The sequence below is a fragment of the Alosa alosa genome, chromosome 5, assembly GCF_017589495.1.
Source record: "Alosa alosa isolate M-15738 ecotype Scorff River chromosome 5, AALO_Geno_1.1, whole genome shotgun sequence".
NCBI classification, from domain to species: Eukaryota; Metazoa; Chordata; class Actinopteri; order Clupeiformes; family Clupeidae; genus Alosa; species Alosa alosa.
The window spans coordinates 11,018,761-11,038,143 of record NC_063193.1 but is presented as its reverse complement, the minus strand read 5'-3'; the positions used below and the strand labels follow the sequence as shown (position 1 = coordinate 11,038,143).

At 40.9% G+C, this 19,383-nt stretch overlaps 1 protein-coding gene across 1 annotated transcript; it reads left to right on the top strand.

The window, feature by feature from the left end:
- The first annotated feature begins 11,079 nt into the window (after positions 1-11,079).
- Positions 11,080-13,005, top strand: LOC125294752 (cytochrome c oxidase subunit 7C, mitochondrial). The gene is made up of 3 exons (XM_048243730.1): positions 11,080-11,243; positions 12,203-12,339; positions 12,910-13,005. The coding sequence occupies exons 1-2, from the start codon at positions 11,169-11,171 to the stop codon at positions 12,317-12,319; spliced, it is 192 nt and encodes a 63-aa protein (XP_048099687.1). The 5' UTR covers positions 11,080-11,168; the 3' UTR covers positions 12,320-12,339; positions 12,910-13,005.
- Positions 13,006-19,383: the final 6,378 nt, after the last annotated feature.

The following is a 19,383-nucleotide window of genomic DNA, read 5'->3' as shown; positions in this document are numbered from 1 at the left end:
ATGACATATTCATGCTCTCTTGTTGGTTCTAATATGCAGACACCATAATTGTGTAATGCTGAAAACAAGAACAATTTTTTTCACCTTCCTCACATTGTGCGTGCTTACAATACCAATAAGAAAAGGCAAGGTAGTCATAGCAGCAAGGCCATTGGTTTCATTCTCAAAGAGCATAAACAAACTGATCAAATATTTGAGTAAACTCACCGTTACTGCGTGTTACTTCAGATAAAAGCATCTGCTAACTGAATAAATATGCATGCAATGTAAATGTAAACCCTGTAAAGGCTTCGCTTTCACCACAAACCATTTGTAATGCTAAACAGACTGAAGGTACAGTACTGAATGAACTCCTTGTGACTGCAAGGAAAGTTTCATGGAGAGACTTCTTCTCAGGCAGAGTGACTGCACTTTGCTGTTCAACCCTGCGGATAGAGGATGACAATCTGTCCCACTGTTATTGTGCCGGCATCATTATGACTGTGACACTCTGGCTGTCTGCTGATATTCAGCTTGTGAGTGACAAAGGATCTCAGAGGGCTTGCTAGTCTGTACAAAAGGTGTAATACTCTGTACTAAAACACACATTAGTCATATATTATGTTATTTCATGATGACTCTTTAATTCAGTGAAGGGATATACTGTAAACAGACAATCTGTTTCTGTTTTCCAATTACTTCTTCATGATACCCTACTGTCCGGGCCTTCAGTATGAAGTTCCGAGCTTCTGAATTACAGCCCAATGGTTCATTGGAGATAGAAAGCGAGTTTTAAGAAGAAAGCAACTTTGTTTTTCCCCTTGATATCAATCAAACCCCCATCTGTGTTGTGCATGACTGTGTGTCACTGGTATCTCCATCACAAGTGTACCACAGGTTGTCTTCACCCTTGACGTCAGTGTGTGTTGTGCCTCACCCCTGGCTCTATGCTGGGGCCTCTGTGTTTACCACTATCTTCACACTCTCATCTCCCTGGCATCCTCCTCCTTCTCCTCACTCCCACTCTGTGAAGATCTTTATCTCCTCCAGAGTTATCTCTGCATTCAGCAGGATCTTAATCTGACGCCATTTTTCTTCCCCGCCATCTGCACAAAGCATTTTTGGAAGAAGTCTGGTTGCACACAGATACAGTATATATATATATATATAGTCTCCCTTCCCTAAACTAAAAAAAGCTTTAACCGCTACAATCAGTGATTTGCAGTCGCGCAGTTGATAATAACAAACCCTGTGTCAGTTCAGACACGTTTCAGGCGCATTACGGGCCGATTCTTTGTCAGTGGTAATTACTGTGACAGTCTCTCTCCCTCCTTGTCAGAGCCGTCCCTGCACATTTATATAAGTCGAACAAGCCACCTGCGTACTCTCCTCCGTCTGCCCCTGAACAATCGGCATGACTAACACAATCTTCCGCCGAGGTTGAGAGGCAAGCCTTCTCCCTCCAAATCAAATTCCCCTGTCACAGAGCGACTGATCTTCTGAGCATGGCGAAGGAAATAGTGTACGGGGGAAAAAAATGAAAAAGCCGGTAAAGAAAGAAAGAAATAACACAAAGGGGGGTGGAAAAAGCCTCCTGTGTGAATGCTTATTAGAAACTTTTTCCATGGCTAAATCGGGCGTGCCAAACAGATACGGCAGAGACTTTCTGCTTGCCGCAGTGGTGATTAGGTCTTCATTTGGGTCTCCAGTCTTTGCGTATCAACAGGATTGGAGCCTCTTCACTTCTTATGTGACCATAAGGTTGATACACAGTTTCAGAACCACACAACCCCCCTCTTCTTAAGCAAACTTGAAATAAGGCCTGTCTTCTCCAGAAGTTTCTGGTGGTGTGCATTAAACAGAATCCTTAATCCTCCGGGTGACACAAATATCCGCAGCAAACTGCTTTAAATTATGTGAGATCATGGTGAGATCCCTTTGATATCATGATATATGAATACCAATGTGTGTGTGTCTGTGTGTGTGTGTATGTGTATGTGTGTGTGTGTGTGTGCACGCAAGATGAATTCTCATTTCATAGTGTGTGACTTTGACTCATCTTTCCCCATGAAAGAACTGACAGATCAGCAATCACAACCAAAACATGCACTCAGTTTTAGGGTATATGTGTGTACCGTATATATATGTGTGTGTGTGTGTGTGTGTGTGTGCATGTGTGAAGGGACCCTCTTTGATTTTTCTTTTACCATGCAGACTTTTTTTTCTTATTTTCATAATGCCAACCAAGATTGCTCAAATAATAACAACAATTATGATGATGAAAAAGGGGAAATTATGCGAAGCTCTAAATGCCATCTTTAATTCCTCTCTTTGTAGCACTGACGCATCTGCAGAGTAGAGGTAGAAAAAAAGACCTGCTTCTTCCTTACCCTCCTCCTCTGAGTTAATAATGGTTGGTAGACCTTGTCTCAGCTGCTAGACTTGACTGACTCCACTGATGGTTCATAAAGGTCTTGTGGGAGCCTCGCTCAGGCCGTATCAGGCTGTGAGATAATGGACACCGTCTGGCTTCCCCTTTCTCTCATCATGAGAGATGGCTTTATGGTGGGTTTTTCTTGCAGGTGGGTGGCGGTAGTGCTGGTTTGGAGGGTGGCAGGAGGGGTGGGGGGGGCAGTGCAGGGGTGCGTGCGGACAAGATGACAGATGCCTGACAATTGAACGAGGCGTTTGAAGGCGCAACAAACACTACCTGTCAGGCGGCGTTATGCACCGCTGTAGCCTCGGCGCCTTGTTTTGGGAATGGTGCGTGATTCCAAGCTTTCCCTGTCACGCAGCGTCGGTGAAGAATGCTCAGAGGGCATTGCTGATATGATTTCTGCAAGCTTAGCTGTCCAGGCTTTGAACGGCTGATCCCAAGATCTTAGCTCTGCCACCTCAGTCTCCGTGAAGTTGCCTCAACAAGCTCCTGCACAACACTGCCCTCCACAGGCTCAAAGGTCAACTACATGCAAAACCCAGAGACCTCAACGTGCACTTGACCACATTCCATTTTAATGTATCTATTTCTCCATAGATAGGTTCTCAAGCTATTTGGTAGTCAAATATTAGTATCAGTATTTCTTTAGTCAAGATGAGTGGGCTATATCAAATTAAATCTAAAAGGAGATTATCGTGATTAAAACAGCAATGTGAAGAAGGCCCTCCAGTGCTAAACAAGGCAATGCAGGAAGAGTATTTGCATCTGTTGTATTATGTATGGCCTCTTAACCCTTAAAGGAGTACCGTCACACCGGTGTGACGGGAATGTTGGGAAATTAACATTCTAAAGAATATCTGGGTTCATTGAATTCAACATAGAATTTTAGAACCTTCAATTGTTGCGGAACTTAGAATGTTCAAAAACCTACACCTTTAAGGGTTAAATGCCCACACTGAGGATGCCACCAGCGGCAGCTTGACAGTATTCATTAGCACTAGATGATCGGCCTGCACACTGTCAGTCAGGAGAGATGCACATGGGAGCGGGTTGTTGACCGGTGGCTCCGTCGTTGTGAATCTCAAGCTGTAAGAATGCAATGCGATAATATCTCTCTCTATCTCTCTCTCTCTCTCTCTCTCACACACACACACACACACACACACACACACACACACACACACACACACACTCTCTCGCCATTCTCAAGGACTGTTATGACAGCACACTCACATTTGATACTAGTCAAGTCCCCCGTTTCACAAGTAATGTGGACTTAATCACACTGGTTCTCCTCACCAATTTGGTAGCACGTGTAAATTGTCAATGTCATGTGTGCTTAAAACATCACAGTCCATGATGACATCTGAATCAAAGCAGCTGCTGTAAATAAATATCCACCCAGAGCACTCACAGTATTTATGGCAGACATTTCACACTTCACAATTCACATGTTAGAGAACTTCATCAGATCTGCCTGAAAATGTTTGGGACAGATGCTGACAACTTAGTATCTCAGACACTAGAAGTTAGATGTTTCTGCTGTAAGTTAAGGAGCTGCCAAAATCAACCCATGGGGAGCAGCCTATTCCAAAGCTGTCATGACAGAATCCCAACTCACGATACTTGAAAGAATAAGCTATTATTCTAGAATGAGAACTGCCTTACAAAGATGTAGATAATATTCAAGACATAATTGTATCTGGGAAATCCATCTGGGGTATAGCAAATAAATCCTGCTCTTAGCTCCATTACATGATTTTAACATATTCATTATTTCCATACAATACATTCATTTTCAATCTGATTCAGTTCAATCTACAATAATCAAAATTCATACACGAACCAAAACCTCAAAGCACTTCAGCATGACAAATTTAGCGCACTATGCTCATGCTTCATACAGTGGCTTAAAGAAATTTTAACTTGCTATAAAAATGTAATGGTGAAATGTGCAGTTGTACAATGAGAAAGCCTCTCAGAATGATTATCTCTCTCTCTCTCTATCTCTCTGTCTGTGTGTCAAATGCATCAACATGTCTGAGGCCAGTGTATGCGCATGCGTGTTTGTCTCTTAAATGTTGAGTGCAAATTGCCTTGTTTCTCAATCTTTCAGTTTGCATCAGTTCAGAGACTTGACCTCCCACAGGGATTTGGCCAGCAGTCAGCACATACCATTTTCTTCTGAGTCATTTTTAAAGATTGATGTGAAAACATACCATGCATAGTGGCCTTGACCAAAGCTGTCACTAAACACTGTTGTGAGGTCAGTAAGCCTTAGATGTTTGTATAACAATGGCTGTGTTTACATGTACTGAGGGTAATCCTGAGTTTGATCATATTCAGTATATGGTGCTACATGATCACAGAGAAAACTGGTTATTAATATTCCTATATGCATGACGAATACATACAAACACAAAATCAGAAATCCAATAATAACCTGGATCAATGTCAATGTAAACACGCAAGAGTACATTTCTGTGTGTCTATAAGTGTGTGTGTGTGTTTGTGTGACAAAAGAGGGAGATAAAGATAGGGAGGGAGAGAGAGAGATAGGGAGAGAGAGGAGAGTGAATGATGGAACTAATCAGGGTCCCTTTGTAGTGCCATAGCTTTGGATAGACTTATCTCCAGTATGAAAGTGTTTGGCACACCTGCCCATGCGAGCACCTTTGCAAGAATACCGTGCATCATGCTCCCTGGACCAAGGCAGTGGGGACTGTGAGAAGAATGTGCAGCTTTTCATCACTCCGATTCCCCCTCTAACCTTGGAAGACCGCTGATAAAGCCGTCACTCTGAACACTTCCTCCAGGGGAGTGTTACCTGATAAAGTGGTGTTCCACCTGCTTTGGCCTACGGACACAGGGTGCAAAAAACAACAACAACATAGGCTTATACTAAAAGTGACCGGTATCTCATGAACTCTTGTAAATGTGTTAAGAATTTACCAAAGGTCAAGTGGCAAAATTACTTAGTTTTTGTTTTCATATTTCTTCAACAAATTAACCCTCTTAATCACTTTTAACAGCACATACTCTATGAGCAATAACAACTATCTGAAATAGAAAAAAAGACTGAAATATTCTTCAACAGATCAGGACACTGAAGCACCATTGCTTGTCACATGAGTGGTCTCCTGAATGTATACCTAGCCCAGACATGCCAGGGTTTCTACAACATCCTTATAAATGTATAGGATACAGGATTCGTATACTGTAGATCAGTGTTTCTCAAACTTTTTCAGACCAAGGACCACTTAAGCAATTTGGACTTACATACAAGTTGGTTCAATATTGCAAACAACTCATCTATATTACATTTTACCACTTGGGATAGCTTGTGAACCACCAGTGGTCCCCGGACCACTTTGAGAAACACTGTAGATGCTATTGTAAAACGTGTAGTGAAATGGCATTAGTTGCTCAACTTTTTCCTGTGCAACCAGCCCGAATTTAAAAACAATTTCTTAAAAAATTAACAACATTTAAGATAGGTAAATTCGGTCTGGTATTGCTCCATTGACAAGATTCCGAGCCCAGCAGGGAACTGATCGCACCAATCAAATCTTCAGGGTGGGCTTTATACATTGATGGACAGATGAGCAACGGTGCATTCTGTGATGTCACCTGAGCGTGCTTCGGTTGGTTTCATTTGCAGCAAAAAGGCAATTGCGTCTGTTGTACAAAATATTTATAGCGCAATAACTTTAAAAACAAACATAAAACAGCAATTAAGGCATTTGTCAAGAAGAAGGTAGGCTCATTGTAGGCTATTCCATTGCGCTGATTGGTTAGGTCTATCCAATTGTGTGCAGATCCATTCTGAATAGAATTGAGTTGGCTATGCCAGGCTGGGGACCACTAACTATTTCTGGGGGTGGGGGTAATGTGTATGTTAATCATTGCAACTTAAAAAGTTTTGTGTGTGTTTAAGATCCATCGAAACAGTCTTTCTGTTTTAGCCATGTGATTACACAGGCCTGAGCCTGACCTCAAGCAGTTTAAACAGTCCATTGTCAGGGTGTGAAATGTCATATCTTTAATAGCTCCCTGTTGCAGTCTAACCTATTCTCTTTAGGAAATACATACTTTGGTGACAGATCACGTGATGCATTGGCATGCATGTGGCAATGTGTTCATGAACTGGGACAAGTGTTCACTGGGGAGATGGCAGATGGAGGCTCTCACCATAGCCAAGCTGAAGGGTGACAAAAAAAAAAAAAGAATAAAACACATGAAAGCCGTCTGTCTTGTGTTGTCCCATCAAGTCAATAATGTTTTTATGTCATTATATGTGCATGAGGTTATGGCCAAGGTGCAGCCACAAACACAACGTGATGCTGAGTCCCATCTCCAACCAACTGAGTGACAAGGCAAACAGATGGCGCCTGGCCAAGTCTCGACCCCGAGGCTGATGGATATGGCACCAGTGAGAAGACTAAGTGCATCAGCTACTGGAGGTCGTTTGTGACACTTTCTATCATTTTGACAATCCAGTTTGCATAATGCAATGCCAGGACTTCCTTAGGTGTAGATGAGCAGGAAATAAATCATCCTGTGTCCTATTTTACTTATTTTGAACTCAGTTTGCAAATATCTGTAATACCATGCAACTTATTTTGCATTTCTTCCATAAGACAATACATGCCAGATAGATGGCAATCTACATAGATCCATAGGTCCAAAATCATTATTTCAGATGATCTGCTGCAAATCTTTTCCAACTATTTCGACACAGCACTTGGAAAGCATTGAAGTAATCACATATTCTGAGATTGAAAAGTAGCCTTGGGGATAAATTAAACAATTCACATCCCCGTTTTAAAGCGTTTCAGTGTTCAATTATTTACTGTGCAATAAATCTGAGTCAGCAAAGCAGCTTTATACTACACATATAGAAAGTGGAGCCAGAGGACTAACAAACTACAGCTGTAAATATGGTCAAGCATTTCATCTCAGTTCCACATCTTGAAAATTCCTTGGATGTTAAAGTGCATCTCATCTCATTCTATTAAAAACTTGGAATGTTTGTCAGTGCTAGTGCAAAGCTACAACTTCACAAAAGATGTAAGCTGAAGGGCTTTGTTAACATCAGCCTACTGATTGATAGCATATTGCATCTTTCTCTCTCTCTCTGTCTCTCTCTTTTCAAATGGTGCCATTCTCAAGTCCTGTAAACACGCTTGATATACAGGCTAATTTGGACTTAATTTAATTCACATACAAACTATCTTTACCAATTGTCTATGTTTAAATTGTCAAAGGCATGTGCATGCTACTAAAAAAACATCATGGCAGGAGTGTATGAATATACTGTACTGTACTGTGCGTATTGGTGACAAATAAGTAGCCTAAAGGCAAACATTTTCACACAATAATCAGTGAATACTGGGTGCAGCATTTGTCAGTTTTTTGTCTGGCTTAGACTGGCTCCACCCGCCTAGTTCCTCTGTTCATTTTCATTTCACATCTGACAATACACTAACATTTCCCTTTGCCACCATAGTGCCTGGCTAATCAGCGACAAGATGGGATGACATACAGTACAGTATGTCTCGAAATTTGTTTCAAAAGTGGATGTGGTAAATGGTATAGCAACACCTGCAACACCTGCAAACCTCAGTTTTCGTGTAAATGAAAGGCCAAACCTCATGAAAATATTATGTGTTTTTCCTACGTAAACGGGGTCTCAAGGAGGCTACCCCGGGCACATAACTGAAACGCTCCGTTCACGTGTCTGTAAGAATTACAGGGAAGCTACACCAGGCGCGTAACTGAAGTGTTCTGTTCGTGTTGCTTCTGCCGCAACAATTAGCTTCCAGTAAAATCAATGGAATTAGCTACACCAGACAAGATAGCGCGTGTGTGTTCGAAAAAAAAAATAGACCAATCTTCTAAAATGATTTTTACGTGTCGCAAACGGAACGCTTCAGTTACATGCCCGGTGTAGCCTCCATGTTAGCGTCACTATGATCAATGAAACTGGCGCATATATGTGAAAAAAAAGACCAGTCTTCTTAAATTGTTAATGCGTCGCGAACGGAATACTTCAGTTGAGTGCCCGGTGTAGCCTCCCTGTTATGTGATGAAAGTAAGCTTTAGGAACATTAGGAATCCTGGATTAATGTATTTGATTTGGCTAGTGATTGCCAGGGTTAAGACGTTTTCAAATTGTGAGAGGCCAGACTCTCTTCACGAAGTGAAACGAAGCAGTGAGTCTGGAAACCATTACTCTGTCCGTCATCTGGCCAGAAATAGGAGGACCTCTTTTTCACCTTATTCCGCACGCAAACAGGGGGGGCGCCATCTTTGCCCATTTCGTGCCCGAACTTCCCGTTGAGCAGTACATCCATTGCGATACATTTAGATAGCAGAGTTCGATCAAGATGACTGCCATCATATGTTATGGGTAATCCTAAAGTTAGGAATGTTAATTTAGGATTTTGGCGACTTAAGACATTTCTGTAATAGGCTAAATCTTTCCTATCTGAAGTTAGGAGAACACTGTCTTAGGTAAATAATCAGATGATGCATTGGGTTTTGGGTAAAAAAAGAAAGCACTTTATAAGAACATATTATGACAATTACGGTATGTTTATTTTATTTTATTAATTGGTTTATTTGATAAGGACCATGCATATTAATGAACATTGTGTAAAAAACACCACGTAAATATGCCAGAGTTTAATAACTACTTTTCATCTGCAGTCCCTTGGCAGGTGACATAGGACAAACATATAGATAGCCAGCAGTCATACAGCACTCACACACTATAAAATTAAACACATGGTGACATACTGTATGCATTAACAGAATAAGCCAAACACAACAGATAAACAAAACAAAACAGAAATACATGAAGACAAGGAGGACATAAGGGTGACATACAGTACACTGACAGAATAAACAAACATACTGTGCTGAGAATGACAGTCCATCTCTAAAATATATCTCCATACGGGAGGCCACCGCCGCATATCATCTACCAATAGAGGTGAATTGCCTTGTGTGGCAAAGTGCAATTTAACTCAACAGTCCAGCTCCTCCTCCGAGAGCACTTAGTTTCCGGAAGTAAGTTTCCCATTCATTTTTCCAATCGACGTCTGGAAATATCCATATATAAAGTTTTAGACCATGCCTTAGGCTAACCAGCTACAACGTGACTCATAATCAACATATCATTTCGAGCAAAAAAAACTAACAGAAAAACAGAAAAAAAAGGTTTCAACTTTCAAGATGAGAAAAACTGTTTTTTATCGGATGGCCACACATCGGTTCTGACAGCCTCGGTATCCATCTTAAGTATAAGTATAAGTATACTCTTTTGATCCCGTGAGGGACATTTGGTCTCTGCATTTATCCCAATCCATTAGTGAAACACACTCAGTACACAGTGAACACACACTAATCCCGACGCAGTGAGCTGCCTGCTACAGCGGTGCTCAGGGAGCAGTGAGGGGTTAAGTGCCTTCCTCAAGGACACTTCAGCCGTTCCTGTCTGGGTTCGAACCGGCAACCCTCTGGTTACAAGCCCTAACTAGTAGGCCACGGCGGCATCTTGATTCCAGCGAGTAGCCTAACGAGATGACAGGCATGGGAACAGTGGCATAAACATTTCCATGGCAACAGCGATCTCTTCCAATCAAAGACTCTGCTTTTACCGGCTTTTATATGTTAGGATTTTGGGTAGTGTAGATTCTAGTACTTTTCTGTTAAATCGTGAATTTTTTTTTCTTTTCTAAAAACAAGGTTGATGCCCCATTAACTTTTGACGTCTATGAGCATGTACAATTGCGTACAATTGTCATGTCAAAGCTGGGTTTAATGCTGCGTTCCAGACACAATGTAGCCTGTAAGTTATGACTTCAAATCACGACTCACAACTTAGTTGCATTCCAGGCGAAGACATGACAAGTCACGACAAACCCTTCTGCGGCTGTTGTTTATGTGTGTGTGGCGTCAAAAACAGTAAATAGGAGTACATCTGGTACCAGTTTACGGGTAGTATGTTAAGGGTTTGACTGCCATTCCAGGGCACTTTCAAGGTTGTGAAAACACGGGTTACGGGTTGCCTGGAACGAGCCATAAGTCTACCATGGACGGTACGATTTTATGGCTTATACTCCAATTGTCAAAGGGGAAATTGTGTTGTATTCTTACTTCCGGAATCGGCTGTGGGCGGGACTGCTGCGGTCTATGTTGCCATCTGACAACCTGATGGCAGTTTCATTTCCTCCCAAGTTAGCCTCTCCATCCTCTTCTGCCATGTTATCCAAATGAAGCTAATTAACCAGAACTAGCCTACCGGTAGATTGAGCACAAGGCGGAAGAAAATACATTTCTAAAATGGGTGTGCCGGAATAAAGTGAATAATCTGCAATATGTTTTAATTGGGCCTGTCTCAAAAACTCAGCACATGCACTTATTGTCCATACAATTAATGTCTATAGGCAATTGCCAAAATGAAAATTGGTGTGAAAACAAGTGTCCTCGTTTTTGGCCTTTTGCCGTCATTTTTAACAAGAGTTTTCCTTTAACAGTTAGTTACAGTAGGCTATCGTCTGTCAGCTGACCCAAAAACTGATAGGCCTAAGGCACGCATAACCTGCTAAGCAGTAATGACTGCATTTCCCATGAACACTCAAATGCGTATGATTACCCATAAGTCATTGTAACCGTCTTCCTGCTTTAGAAACAAGGTCGCAAGTAACTTATCATTCGCATTGAACAGAGACGATTTTAAGTCACCATGTTTGGCCAGGCAGTTCGTCGATTTACAACATCTGCAATTCGTTCCTCACACTACGGAGAGGGACCAGGACAGGTATTTAATTTGCAATTGAATATGCTATTTCAATTTGAAAAGTGAATAAGGCAAAGCCGTGGCCTAGCTTTAGTTGCAACCTGTCTCGAGGTCATTTTGCTAGCATGGTTAGCTCGTCAGCTAACACAATGTAGGCTTAATCAATTACCAATGTGACTTTATTGATTCAATTAGGTTACTGGCAGTCTTTCAATGAAGACTTATTTCTGTTGCGTTTGGCTGTTTAGTTTTGTTGATGTTAACTTTGCTAATAACGTTAGTAGCATCAGTTAGCTTAATGTAGGCTAGTGATAACAGTTGCTAACTTTGCTAATGCATTTCCGTTGTGTAAGTTAATATGTCGTTACTTAGCATGACCCTGTCAGTCCAACTTTGCATTAGGTGGTAGTTACCTAATATTGTTCTTGCCAGTTATACTAACGTTATGTAAATAAGCGTTTGGTAACATTAGCATGTCACCACCAAAACTGTTAACGTTAACTTACGGCTAGAAATGTTAATGGTTAAGTTCGATGCTTCACGTTTGCCATTGTAACAGAAAGGTAGTAGGACGTTTAACGTTGTCTTGTTATAAAATAGGTGGTATAAAGAGATGGAGTAGCGTTAACCTTAATGTGGTGATCTTGGAGCACTGGCTGCAGCTGTGCCAGAGACAACTTACTAGCTAACGTTAGTTTAGCCTGTGTTGGTACCATTTGACGTTTCCGCTATTTGACGGTCACTGATAATGTAACGTTTTGCTAACAGAAACCATCCAATGTACGTGTATCCAATATTTTCTAATTTTTACATTTATTATAAGTTGCTGTCTTGAACTAACTCAGAAAGTGACCTTGCATAGTTCAAAAGACTAGAAATAACGACAATGGGGTAACATACCACTAACAGGCTGTCTTAAAAAAATGCATTCAAATGTAACAATACTTTGAAGGTGCCTGTCTTTTTTTTCTCTTCAACAGAATCTTCCATTCTCCGTGGAGAATAAGTGGAGGCTGTTGGGGATGATGGTGGTCTTCTTTGGCAGTGGATTTGCATTCCCCTTCATTGTTGTGAGGCATCAGATCCTGAAGAAGTAAACTGGACCATGGCCTGCAAGGTGAGTCACTCTGTCAGTTTCTGTCAGTCTTGCATAGAGTTTATTTTGTTACACTTCCTGTGTTGAAGTATACCATTTTGGCCCCATTGTTTTAAGATTGTTGTGTAATGACATTCACCTGTTTGTTTGCTAAACTATTGGTAAAGTAGGCCTTGAGACGATCTAGCTGAGTATTCTATGGGTTGGTGTGATTACTGCATTTTGGCATGGTGTAGTAAGGTTTCTTGTGACTTGAAAACGTATGATAATCCTGATCTACAGGAATACTTTTATAATGGGGTGTTTCTGGCAAGACACAGGCAGGATTTTTTGTGTCCTCTGCAGTGGAAACACACTTTTTGAAGGGAAGGGGGGTGTAGTAAAAAAAATGACTTGCTGCAGTCCCTTAGTTTGCAATAGATCGCAACAAAGACTCTCAAAATCCTATTTTGTGTGTGTCTGTCTGAATAAGCCAATGGATCAGTCATAATGGATCTGATACTAGTTCACTGAATTTATGGCACTTGGATGCTGTGCACATGAAAGAAAATTGTGCCTCTGACCTCAATCTCTTTGGGTTTTTTCACACAGGTCCCTCACCCTCAACGTCTTTGGCCCGACTGTCTTCATTTCCATTGGGGATTGTGTAATTTAATTTGTACATAATAAAGCCAAATAAAAATTAAATTTGTTTCGGGCTTCTCAATAATTCCCTTACGTTTTTGGTGCCTTTCCTTGTAATTGTATCCATGCCTAAAAATTCACACTGAGCCAAATGGAAGAAAGCATTCAGTATTTTATAGAGAAGAAGGCTTTGTACATGATTGCATCATGACATTTTTGGTGCCTTGTAGTTGAATCCATGCCTAAATACTTACACCAAGCTATATGGAACAACATATTCAGCATTTTATAGAGAACAATGTGTTTTACATGATTGCATCATGCAAGGGTCATTATGACAGTACTTAACACAGATGTGCAGCAAAAATTATTTGTAAAGTGATTACCAGGTGTCTGAAAGTTGCTGCTGGTGGGCTGATGCACAGTATATTGTGCACTTTCAAGGTCAATAGGTCTTGTACTAAAACCGTTTTACCAGGCCTCTAAGAATTATGGTAAAATTTCTTAGTGCATCTAATATGGCAAAATGTTAAGAGTGTATCATGTCATTCTATGTGACCACTTTCAATAGCACGTCTTGTGTTCATACTATATTTATTTCTATAGATATATGCTTTGACCACCAGTTACTGGAGTGCAGTATGCAACTTTAAGGCACCATATCGTTACCTTCCTAAGGTTTTTCAGAAAGCAAAAAAGAGTTAACCAAGAATTTAATGATTTAGGCAAAACAATATTTTTATGACTTATGCCGTTAGTCTATAATAACGTAATATAATAGTCAGTTGACATGGCTGACATGAGCTTATCTTTGCTGGTTTGTAGACAAATCCAGGTTTGTGTACTGTGTCCAGGTGCGAGCCATGAGTGGTATTTACAGGTGTATGAAATACAAATACTTTGCAATTGTAGGGGGAGCCTAGTAACAACATGAATCCCAAACTATGTAGGATACCTAATGGCCTTATTTTGTTCTCATTCTGGTAGGACTGAAAAATGGTCATGCAAGGCAGATGGTGAATTCTGATAGTTGAGGATGTGTTTTTAGAGAGAATTTAGTCTGGAATGATGCTGTCCAAAATGTTTTTTGAAATGATCCTCCACCATTTCAGATATCCTCTGTTTGTAATGATCATTTATCTGATCGCTTCAAGGCAGATCTCAAAATGCATGTGCATGTTTATTTACTGTGTTTGGTCTTTGTTTCTCCTCATCACTGTCTCTTCATTGCAGAGATGTGAGGTTGTCTGTCTGACAGAGATTTAGAGGGCTCCAAGGACCCGAGAACAAGGAGATTTGGTAAGAATGGAGGAGTATCATTAGAGTTTTAACAAGGTCTCGTGGGGGAGGAAGAAAACATTTAGTTTTTTTTTTAGACAACCATTATTAGATCTGAGGCTCCACCATGCTCTTTTAAGATGACATGATGTTCCCCTCTATTGCACACATCCATAGCCCAGTGAAACACTGACAGTGCCCATCAGAGCAGATTCATTTGTTGTTGGATTTAATTGACTTCAGTATTCATTTTCTAAATTAGGACTGGCTACGCCATGCAGGCTCTAGTCAAGGGTCCAGTTGGTGGCCGGAGTAATTCAAGTCTGAATGTGCAAGTGGTATGTTGGCCTCCAATGGTACAATGTGCAGTTTCCCTATTATTTGGCAGTATCAAACTCCACATTAGATTAATTCAAATAAATGTAATTAGGTCTCTATAAGGTGCTTTTGTACATTTTGGATATTTCTGTACTGTGTTTTATTTCTTGGGGAGCAGTGGCTATGGTCAGCTTAAGGTGTATAGCCCTGGTTTATTAGAAGATGACCACCCCACCTAAATGCCATGCTGTTTGAGACAAATGAGCCAACCCAGTCTGAACATCTACACTAGGCTGGGTAAACCCAGCCTGATCTGCTGGCGAACCTGTGCATCTTTTTCTGCTGCTTCCGTTACAATTTCGCCGGGACCAATCACAAGTTGGCTTATCTACCTGGCACACTATTGGCAGGTTTAAAACGATGACAATAGTGGGAGAGCCTGGAGTTTCCGCATCTCTCTGCAAACATCACCAGGTTCGTTGGTCAGATTGGTGAATGACTATCCAATTGCATACAGAGTTATTTGAACTATGACCGTTGATCACGTCTCTTGTGCAGTAGAAAATACATGGCGGACTCCCAAGACCAATTTTCAATCTTACAAGATTTAGCTTGGTCTGGTGAAAGCCAGACTACATCTGTACTTCACTGACACTAGGGGATGTAGGCCCTGAGTTGCTTGGCGAGATATTACTGACTTCTTGTGTAGTCCAGATGGGAGTGTAGAGAATGAGAGGTGATTTTTTTTTTTTTTTTTTTTTTTTTTTCCCCCCTCAACTACTGCCAGAATCAAAAACCCTCACAGTGCAGCATTTGGTCATCACAAGTCAGCTTTGGCAGAACTGGTTGGTAGACAGTGCAGTGGGGCAGGCGACTGCCTCAGACTGGACCTGTTATGGTGATGATTATGATGCATCACTGTCCCTTATGGCAGAGTGTCATGTCGTTGCAAAGAAGGGCAAAAAATGCAGTGGCTGGCATGAACAGTGTGTCTTTGACTGTGCTCTAGATGTGACCAATCTCCTGTTCTTCACCTGAGGGGAGAGAGCTGGGCCGGGTGCCAGAGGCCTTGTCATCTCCTCATTGCCGGGCAGATCAGGAAGGCAGCTCCCGAGTGGTTGTCTCCCTTCCACCACCTGTTCATCAGTTCTGTGAGCCAGATCTCTGGATCCCCAGAACCCCCTCTATGAATGCTATGAGAACACAGCTGGCCCAGACTAGGCCCAACAGACTGGAGGGTATTGCTAGTAGGCTGCAGTGCTTTAGTGCAACCCTGAGACACCCAGTGCCCGTTGAACTAAAGTCATGTACATCAATGTTATCCATCTGGGCAGGGGATGATGTGCACTAAGTGCACATCATGGTGAGTTGGTGAGATGAAGCTAATGAAAGTATTACATTTATAGCCATATTCTACTGCTCTTCATCCTGCACATAAACTTGTTCTTAATACTATAATGTTACTGTTTCTGCACTACAATGGTGCTGTTACCATACACATAGCTGTACATACATATCTGTTTATATGGTTCATACTAAATATTTATTCAGTTTTTCTGTAATATATTCTGTTAATACACTGCATATATCTATATTGTTCTTACTACTACTATAATGGTACTGCCACTATGTACATATATGTACATGTTGTTCATACATTGTTCATATTACATTTATTCTGCTCTTATAAATTTACTGCTAATACACTGCACATAGATTTAATTTATAATACTCTAAACCACCTTCTGAAAACAATTATACTGTCTACACTGCACTATATCTTTTGTCTTGTCTATGCACCAACTACTTTTTATATCACATTGCACTTTTCTGCTTTTTTGCACTTCTGGTTAGACACAAACTGCATTTCGTTGTCTCTGTACTTGTACTCTGCGCAATGACAATAAAGTTGAATCTAATTATATGAATGGAAGAATAATGCTTGGAAGTAGGCAATCAGGGCTGTTAATTAGATATTTTAAAGTCAGCATAATGCTTGGATGCATAATCCTTACTGTTTGCTGACCTTTAGAAAGACCAGCTGCACCAAACTGAACCAGCTGTTTGACCCCTTACAAAGCCATAAGTCATAAACTGTGCCTTTTACATGCTTAAAAGCTGCGAGTTCTGAAATGGCAAACCACAGAAAAGAAATAACTCTGAATAGGCTAGAACAATAGAGAAAAAGAGACGCTTAACCAAATTAAATTACAAAATATATCAAGTGGAGATTGTCGGGGTCTAAGAAAAATGGCAATGCCCTTTAGCAGAATGAAAGTGGAGGCTGTACTGCCCCCTATGGACCGGATTGTACCAAATGTGGTGTGCTTCATGAGGATCTAGTATTGATTGTGTGTATGAAGTTTGAATAAGATTGGACCTTTACAAGATACAATATTGGTAAAAACATTGTTATAGACCACTTTCCCAAAATTGGATTGATGCTTACTTTGACTTAACTTTAAAACGGAGAGACAAATCAAAAAGGCTTGGTCTGATGGTTAAGGTCTGAATTTCATAGGAATCTGATCAACGGTCTAGGAGGAGATAGATTAATTTCACTATTGAGGTTTTTTTTTTTTTAAATGGCGGGGAAATGTAAATTCCATACGGTTCTGGAGATATGAGCAAAAACGTAATTATGCTTATTATAGCGCGCCCTACGGTCAGAAAGGGGTCTGTTTTGTGAGATCATGCATTGATTGTGGACGTATAGTGAAAATTTGTGTAAAAATGTAGTGTCTGTACCTATTACAGTTATGGCTGCAGACACTGTTTTGGTGCAGCAGCTGTAACACCCCATGGACAGAATTTCATATTGGGCATCCTAAGAATGTCATATTGATTGTCTGTACCAAGTTTGGATAAGATTGGGCATTTTTACTTATTGCAGCGCCCCCTGTGCACAGAGTTTCACAAAATTTGGTGTGCGTCCAAAGAATGTCGTAATAATTATGTGTACCAAGTTTGAATAGGATTGGACCTTTACAAGTTCAGATATAGGCAAACAACATTATAGGCCACACCCCGAATGTTAATTGAACTTAAAAACGTAATCAAAAATCAGAAAAAGCCAATCTGTTAGGCGTGGTCTGTAGATGATGTGTACCTAATTTTGTGGGAATCAGAACAACGGTCTAGGAGGAGATAGATTAGTTTCACTTTTGAGTTTTTTGAAAATGGCGGGAAAATTGACCAATTTGCCTTATTCACCTGGCGGCCAGAACTAGGCTACAGGGTACACTTGCCATTACCTCAGTCCAGCAGATGGTGGTGGTAATGCACTCAGTTTGCAAACTGCCAAAAGTAAAAGCTCACTGACAAAGAAGGGTTCGCTGGCCTGTTCTTCTTCTTCTTCTTCTTCAGTAAGTTTTTTTGGCAGTTTGCAAACGGAGTGCATTACCACAACCATGTACTGGACTGAGGTGTAATGGCAAGTGTACCATGTAGCTTTGTTCTGGCCTCCGGGTGAATAAGGCGAATGGTCAAATTGCCGTGGTTGACTTCATTTGATGCAGGAGCACTAAAGGAAGAAAAGGAAAGAAGAATTTTGGAAAAATTCCATACGGTTCTGGAGATATGAGCAAAAACGTAAATGTGATTAATATGCCCCATATGGACAAAAATGGGTAATTCCTGTTGTGTGAGATCATGCACTGATTTGGGACCTATGATAAAGAATTTGAGTCTGTACCTACGGTTATGACTGTGGAAACGGTTAAAAATCGGAACAAAAACAATAGGAATCCCACAGCTCCACTGCTTGGACCCCTAAATATATAATAGAGTTACACTTGAACTGGGGTTGAACATTTAATGAACTGGAGTTGAACATTTAATTTCATGCCATCAGAGTCATGCATAGATGTAAATGAGTATTTTGGCAGTAGCATGGGATGCACGTTCTCATAGAAGTATTTCCTTGCATACAGAATTGGTCATTAGGTGACAGCTTTGACATAGAGGTCCTTAGCAAAAATGGACAGAAGCGTATGGCTTCCACCATGAGGTGATGCCATCTGGCTGTCACGAGGTGACAACAGAGAACTTTCCAAACAATGACATGTCTTCCTTCTTAGGACTCTCATGTCTGCTCAAGTGCACAGAATCTGTTAGAAGCGTTATCGTATGTTAAAAGCGAAGTCGTATTTAGGTTTATCAGTTGGTGCTAAGCTGCCACCACAATGCCCTCAAATCGGTCCTAAACAGCTTGTCTGTCATTGTGTGATCAAAAGAAAATTGGAGCATCAATTTTCTTGAAGGCCATTGCCACCACATTATCGCCTGTGTGGTGGTTGTGTGATTAGAGTGAAAATAGCTGTTGTGTCATTTTCTACCCTTTTTCAAATGGGGTGATAACTGTAGAATGACATGAAGGTTGGCGAAAGGATAAAAAAAGGAAATCACAGCGAACAATGATGACAAAATTACACAGCCATCCTTCCTTTACCTGCCTTTTTTATTGTTCTACAGGGGCCACCATGTCCTAGTTCCCTCTCTTCCCCACTTCCTAAAGCAAGGGCCCAATTATAGGTTGGCCAAGGACCTAGCAACTCTGTGGCTTTGACAACTTATGAAAAGTACATGAGCCCCACGCACACTGGGGGGATGTCGATCGAACGAGCCATTTGTATGGCTTGCAACAATACATCATGTGTGAGGATCTGGCTGATACGCCAGTGCTGCACACAACTGAAAAAGCCTTTCTGGAGAAGGATGGAGCAGAATTTATTAAAGTTGGAAAGCATTTTCAGGGGGTATTGCATATGTTTGTCAAAATATATGTGATTTTTTAATGCCAGTGAGTCTGGAGGCTGGAAGCATGACTAAATCATAATACATCAA